The sequence below is a fragment of the Pinus tabuliformis genome, chromosome 4_2, assembly GCF_031772625.1.
Source record: "Pinus tabuliformis cultivar Carrire ecotype Pingquan chromosome 4_2, CPIR1, whole genome shotgun sequence".
NCBI lineage: Eukaryota > Viridiplantae > Streptophyta > Pinopsida > Pinales > Pinaceae > Pinus > Pinus tabuliformis.
The window spans coordinates 939,199,621-939,206,883 of record NC_142304.1 but is presented as its reverse complement, the minus strand read 5'-3'; the positions used below and the strand labels follow the sequence as shown (position 1 = coordinate 939,206,883).

Sequence of the window (7,263 nt, the reverse complement as noted above, 5' to 3'; positions counted from 1 at the left end):
AAGGTATAATGTTATTCCCATGGGTTTAAAATCCATTAGGTTTCTTAATAACATATGTCTATAATGTAAATCCTAAGGTTTATAATATTAATCTTAGATTTTAATGCTTATTTTAGGGTTTAAATCCCTTCAGTTTATAATATTAATTCCTTATGTTTAATATTATTCCCATTAGTTTATAATCCCTTGGTTTATGAGTCCCTTGGATTTATGATATCAATCACTTTGGTTTATTAATCTAAGGGTTCATATTCCCATGGTATACTATTATTCACAATATTGATAATATTAATCCTAGGGTCTGATTTAAATCTCTTGGGTTTATAATACAAATTTGTTGGGTTTATTAATCCCTTGGTTTAGAACATTATGTTCATTATGTCATAGTTTGAAATATAACTATTAATGTAATATTATATAAAAACATAGTATTATATTAATATCTAGTATAATATTAATATAATAATCATATTATTTTTTTTTTTCCGAAGAAAAAAGCCGAACTTTTCTATTAGTAAAATAAAAAAGTTACATTCGAATGAGTGAACATTCAGCAAAATTTTGCTTGAGCCATAGAGATATTCAAATCTCCTCTGTGGTGCCTTCAAACCATGTCTTTTAACAAGAGACTAAAAGTTCTCCTGAAATGCGGCCTGTACAGCCATATCAAAAAATAATAGTCCAAACTGTCTCAAAGTATCTGGGTCTCCTTTTTGTAAGGAAAACAACCCAATGCATAATATCAAAAAACAATTAACTGTCTCTCCTGCTTCAGGAGCATTTGCAAGCATATTCAGACAAAAAGGAGATATATTATGTGTATGGGGGAAGATCCGACACACGGATCTGATCCTGAAGCTGCTCTGTTATTCTCCACGAACCCAGAATCTGCTGTAAACCTGCTTTAGAATACCTGTCTGCCTCTTCATTTTTATCCCTGTAAATATGATCAATGGAGAAAACATTAAAATGAAGTTTAAGATTTTGAATTTCTTCTAACAGTGGCATCAACATATAATTCCTGCATCTAAATTTCCCATTGACCCAGTTTACAACATTTGCAGAGTCTCCAAAAATCTGAACTGTGAGAACATTTCTATGAATGAGCCAGCAAAGGAGAAGTTTTAGTGCTGATAATTCAGCGAAATTATTTGTGCCCATCCCAAGTCCCACTGAGGCTTTTAATGAATGGGATGGACTTAGATGGATAATAATTCCGGCTCCAGTGGAGTTGTTTTGAGCTGCCCCGTCAAAGAAGGCCCAGGGGATGCCTTCTCTGATGATGAAATCCTTTCGCTGGTTCGATGAAGAAGGACTTTCCGGTTCAGGAATGCTGGCCAAAATAGCTGAGGCTTGAATTGCAATGACATCCGCTGGGGTGGCTTTTTCTTTAAAGATGCATCCATTCCGGGCAATCCAAATACCCCAACAGAGGATAGGAGGAAGGTTCCTCAGGTTTTTCTCAGGATAGTGGGACCACCAGTATTCCCAAGCAGCAGATAGATCTTCCCCTTCCCATCTCGCGGTTATGTTCAAAAGTTTTTTTGTTTCCTCCCAGACTTGTCTAGTGAAAGAACAGTCCAAAAATAGGTGAGGAATGGATTCAGATGCAACCAGACATAATGGGCATCTACTCGGCCCCTGCTTGAAGCGAGCTTGTAGAATTTCCCAAGTAGGAATCTTGTTTTTTAAGGCGCACCAGAGAAAGATTCTGGCTTTTTTGGGGCATTTCAGTTTAAACAGAGGCTTCGCCCACCAAACCGGGGGGTCCCATCCCTTTCTCTTCATCAGGAAGTTATAGCCGGCCTTTGGGGAATAAAAACCAGTCTCAGCATGTGCCCAAACCAGTGAATCTGGTTTGTCCTTTAGTCTAACATTTGAACGATTTAGTTCCTGGATGAAACCCCGCCACTCAGCTCTCCAAATGGGATCGATGTCCAAGTCCTCTTCTGATTTCCAAGCCTGTCCCCAGATGGACGATAACTCCATGCTTGCTATCTGATTTAAACTTTTGATTCCTTTTGCGTCAAGGTGTGCAATCAGACCAGGAGATAAAGCAAACAGGTCATTGCACCCTACCCATGGATCCTTTCCAATCCGCAGATTTTCTCCGTTCCCCACTTGCCATGCTAAGCCTTGTTCTATAATTTTAAACGCCTCAGTGGTTGCCTTCCAAATGACCGAGCAATTTCTGCCTTTCTTGTTTGGACTCCTGATCCAGTCTTCAAGCGGTACTGGATCAATGTATTTCCTTTTGACTACTCTAGTCCAAAGGTTCTCCGCCTTAACAATTCGCCAGCCTGATTTTGCCGCCAAAGATTGACTGAAATCCACGAGCTGCTTTACTCCCCACCCACCCCACTCCTTTGGTCTAGCAATCTTATCCCAAGCTACCCAGGGAAGCACTGAGTCTTCCTTAGAACCAGACCACAGAAATCTGCTACAAATCTGCTTGATTTTATGAATAATCCCTTTGGGAATCCATGTCAGAGCTGCCCAGAAAACCGGAATGGCTTGGAGAACAGAATTTACCAGAGTCAATCTACCAGCTCTAGACAACCACTTGAAGCTCCAGTGGGATATCCTTTGTTCAATTTTTGCCACTAACCAATGCCAATCCTGTTTTCGGTAAGACGACGGCTTTAACCAAAACCCAAGGTACTTGAAAGGCCGATCCATATGGCAGGTTTCAAAAGGCAAGTAGGATGTAATTGCAATCTCCTCTTGCCTGTTGAAGCCTTCCATGATAAAATGAGACTTCCTGGGATTGATTTGAAGGCCTGTAGCTTTCAGAAACAGGTCAATGATATCTTTGAGAACTTTTATTTCATTTATATTCCCATTTGTGAATAACAATATATCATCAACAAATAGAAGATGAGATATGAAAAGGTTAACAGCAACTTCCAAACCTGTGAGCAAACCTGATCGCTTGGCTTTTAATATCAGTCTACTGAGGCCTTCAGCAGCCAGGAGGAAAAGCAAAGGAGAAAGAGGGCATCCTTGTCTCAGACCTCGCTGGCTTTTGAAAAATTGAGAGGCAGCCCCATTTATCAATACAGCGAAACTTACATTTGTAATGCACCCCATAATCCAATTTATAAACTCCACCTTGAATCCAAGATGTGTCAATAATAACCTGAGATACGACCAGCTGATCCTGTCATAGGCTTTGGAAAGATCAATTTTTAACACTGCCCCTTTTTTCTTTGCTTGTCTGATGCTGTGGATGGTTTCCTGGGCCACCCCTATCGCTTCATGAATTTGCCGGCCGTCCAGGAAGCCAAATTGCTCATTTGATATACAAACAGATAAAATAGGTTTCAGACGTACCGCAATGATTTTTGCTATAATCTTGTATATGGTATTGCAAAGGGAGATAGGTCTGAAGTCTTCAAAAGAATCCGGATTCTCTTTTTTAGGGATGAGGGCAATGAAAGTTGTGTTAAAAGGGCCATAGATTTCTCCTTTCTTTCTTGATTCCTCCACAACTTCAGTAAGCTCATCACCAATAAGATCAAAAAAGTGAGAAAACAGCTCTATAGTCCAGCCATCCGGGCCCGGGCTTTTATCTTTTGGCATTGCTTTTATAATACGCTCTACTTCCTCCTTAGCCACTTCCCTATAGAGATTTTCAGCTTCCTCTCCTTCCACGAACCTAGGGAAAGCTTGGGCTGTTCTGATAATTTCGGCTAAAGAGATCCCCCCAGGATCAGAAAAGAGGGATTGAAAGTGGCTCTTACCCAGGGAAGAAACAGCCTCAAAGGAAGACACCTCCCTTCCTTCAGGATCTTTCATCTTCCATATAGTATTTGCATTTTTCCGGCCCTTTGCATAGTTATGGAAGAATTTCGTATTTTCATCCCCAGCTTTCAACCAAATAGCCCTACTTTTCAGCCTCCACTCTTCTTCTCTGTCCAACAAAATCTTTGCTCTACTCTTTTCTAAAGCCAAAATTTTTTCTTTCGACTCCTGGGTTACATAAGCATCAGCTTCAGGATCTTCCAGCAAACTTAGAGCCTCGTCAATTTTAACCAACTCCTCATTTTGTTTCCTTCTTCTGACTGAAGCCCATTCAATGGTTGCTCTCTTAAGCCTTTTTAAATTCTCCATAAAATGGGCTCCTTTATTATCCGGAGGATTTGGCCCCGGATGTCTCCAGGTATTCCTGAAAAGCTGTTGAAAAGACTCCTCCTGAAGCCAAGAGGCATTGAATTTGAAAGGTGAGGCCGGCTTTGAAGGGGGTTTTGAGAATTCAAGGAAGATGGGAAAATGATCCGAGTTTCCCCCTTCACCCACCCATTGCCTGAACAGAGGAATATATGAAGCCAGCGATTCATTAATGAGAAAACGATCCAATCTTTTTGCAATTCTCCCCTCTCCCGTTCTTCTGTTCCTCCAAGTCGGTTTAGCCTTTATAATATTTACATCAATCAAATTAAAAGTCTGAAGAGCTTTTGAGAAAAAATCTGACAACGGGTCTTCCCTCGCAGAGGGCCCCCAGGCTTCTGCAATCCCCAGAGAGAAATTTAAATCACCCCCTATTATCAGATTTTTATTTTTTAACAGCTCTTTAGAAAAAAAGTCATTCCAAAAAGGGACCCTACCCTGACAGGGTCCATACACATTTATAAACAAAAAAGGCTGATCAAAATCATTAGAGAGGATCTCCATACCAAGAGCATGGGGCAGACCCCAACAATTTTGAACCTTAAATCTTCCTTCCTTGAAACCAATGGCAAGCCCTCCAGAATGACCAGCAGCATCTAGAGCAGTGAAAACCCAACCCGGAAAGAGGGATCGCAGGATGGTTTCAACTTCAACACTTTTGCCCAAGGTTTCCTGGAGGAAAACTAAATCCGGGTTGTGACGAGTGATTAAATCTTTCAGAGCTAGTTTTTTGGGTTTACTAGCTAAACCCCTGCAATTCCAAGAAAGACAGATCATTTGATAACCGTCTCAGGGGTTTTTGCTGCTCTAAGCGCCCCAGGAATCGACATTTGTTTCCCGTCAGCCACATCAAATTTTGCCTTAACTTGAGCTTTTGAAAAAAGAGATTTCCGCCCTCTGCCTTTCTTAGAGGTGCCCTTAGACGTCTCAGGACTAAGACCACCCACCGTCTCCAGGATATCATGGGTGAAAGCGGGTCTCTTATTGTGAGATCTGAGGTTATAATGTCGGACAGAAGACGAACTACCCAAAACCTGACTCTTCTTAGAAATATCCTCACAGTTCAGTTTTAAAGAAGGAATAGCTTCTGAGAGTGATTCAATGTTTTGTATAGGATCATCATAATTTGGAGCCATAGGGAAATCCGACGCTATATCACCGTTAAAAGATTCGGAATTTACAGAGAAAATTAATGGAGAAGACTGCATACCGGATGGGGCTTCCTCAGATGGGGCGACCAGAGCTGCCTCTGGCTTTTCCTTGTGGGGCTGGACCTCTGCATCATGAGCCGGAATCTCCTCCTCCCGCGGCATGCCTTCTTCCGACTGGTGGATAGGATCTTCTTTCTGATGATCTATCTCAGTGCTGTTTGCCTCCACCTGAACCTCGGATTTCCCCAGCATTCCCTCCCATTCCTCTTCCTTGTTCTGCGTCTTCCTTCTTCTTTTCCCCAGCGGGAAATCCCTCGCCAAATGCCCGTACTCATGACAGCGGTGGCATCTGAAGGGAAAAAGTTCATAATCTAAGATCTGCTCGTAAACATAGTCCTTATACTGTAATGTAACTGATTCAGCAAGCCCATCCGTCGGATTAAGCCTTACGAGGATCCTCGCCACCGCTCTTTCAAAGGTATGCAGGAAAGATCTATCAGCATCCAGATAAGTGCCCAAATGGTTCCCAATTGACTTAAAGACTGAGTCCACCCATAAGAACGGAGGTAGATTTGGAGCCCTGACCCATACAGGGATTTCGTCAACCTTCTCCTTTGAAGCATCGAACAGAGGAGACCATCTTTTAAAAAAGACAGGCCTATTCCCGAATGCCCAGTTTCTCCCCTCGACCCATTCCATAGCTTCTTTACTATCGAATTTAACCATAAACCAACCCTTTACCAACGTGGCGGTCCTGAAAGAATTTGCCGGGGTCTCCAACCACTGACTCTCTGCCCACTGCTTTAAAAATTTTCCAGAGACATACCTCCCTCTTGCTCTACCCACAAGGGTACATTCTGCCACATCCAGAGCATCCTCGACCTGAACGTCCATACCTAGAACCAAGTTTGTGACCCGCTTCTTTTTCCACGATTTGGCCTTCTTTCTTTTTTCCCCTACCTTCTCTGGTGCCGGCTCTGATTCTCTACCTCCTGAGTCAGGGTTCGAACCTCCTTCATCCCTTTGATGGAAATTTCCATCTTCCACGATTCGATGAAACTCATTGTCGGATGGGGTTTCAATCAAACCTTCCACAGGACTTCCCGCTTCACCTGGTGCCGTAAAGTCGCCTGCCTCCGCCTTTCCAGAAACAAAAGGGTTTGCGGAAACCCCCGGATTCGAAGACTTACAAAAACCCGCTAGAGCCTCCTCCTCCTTTGAAAAACTCTGCAAAGATTCTTTTGTAAAGAGGGTTCTGTTAACAGCCGGATGGCTGTTCCTATCTCCCGAACCTTTCCCAGCACACTGAACACCCCCCACAGTCCTCCACACCCCTTTATTTTGGGAAAAATTGATGATGTCCTCAAGACCGCCCGACGAAACAAAAATTTTTGAAGGGGAAAGGGGCTTACTGTTTGGCGAGGTACTAATCTTGTCTTTCAGCGAGCCCGACCTTGTATGAGGGTTTAACTCCTCCGAAACCCTGCCTCCTTTTCCGAAACCGCTAGCGAGCTCCAAACTTTCTTCCAATAACCCTTTAGCCGGATTTGAACGCCACGGACCTCCACCCGGGAACAATGCGGACGTATGGCTGACTGAATGCCCTAAGATCTCATTGATATTTTTCTCCGTGACCTCCTTTCCCCAGACCGTAAGAATGTCTTCCGGGGCTGGGTCAAGATCAACCGATTCGCTTTGTTTTACCATGGTAAATACTCTCCGTAAAACTCTGAGACCGCCTTACAGCCGTAAACCGAAGAGAAACTGCAGAAACCGCCTCTGTTTTGACCGTTTCAAGAAAAACCGCAAATGAAATACCGCCAGGAGGGATTCCACCACAGAGAAATCGCAAAGGAATAATACCGAAACAGCCGTAAACCGCAAAACCCCGTTCTCCGGAACCAAAACGCTTGCAGTCCTAATCCCCAGTTGTCGCCTTCTC

The 7,263-nt window shown here is 43.0% G+C and overlaps 1 protein-coding gene across 1 annotated transcript; it reads right to left on the bottom strand.

The window, feature by feature from the left end:
• Nucleotides 1–813: 813 nt before the first annotated feature.
• Nucleotides 814–7,028, bottom strand: LOC149172770 (uncharacterized). Its single transcript, XM_089426454.1, has 2 exons — nt 4,956–7,028; nt 814–4,842 (listed from the first exon to the last, which is right to left on the bottom strand). The coding sequence occupies exons 1-2, from the start codon at nt 7,026–7,028 to the stop codon at nt 814–816; spliced, it is 6,102 nt and encodes a 2,033-aa protein (XP_089282580.1).
• Nucleotides 7,029–7,263: the final 235 nt, after the last annotated feature.

What these genes read in the sequence shown, in the direction of transcription:
- LOC149172770 (XM_089426454.1), bottom strand. Translation starts at nt 7,028, where the DNA reads ATGGTAAAACAAAGCGAATCGGTTGATCTTGACCCAGCCCCGGAAGAC. An exon ending in CAGCAAAAACCCCTGAGACG is followed by an intron (nt 4,843 to 4,955) that starts GTTATCAAATGA and finishes GTTTTCCTCCAG; the next exon opens with GAAACCTTGGGCAAAAGTGT.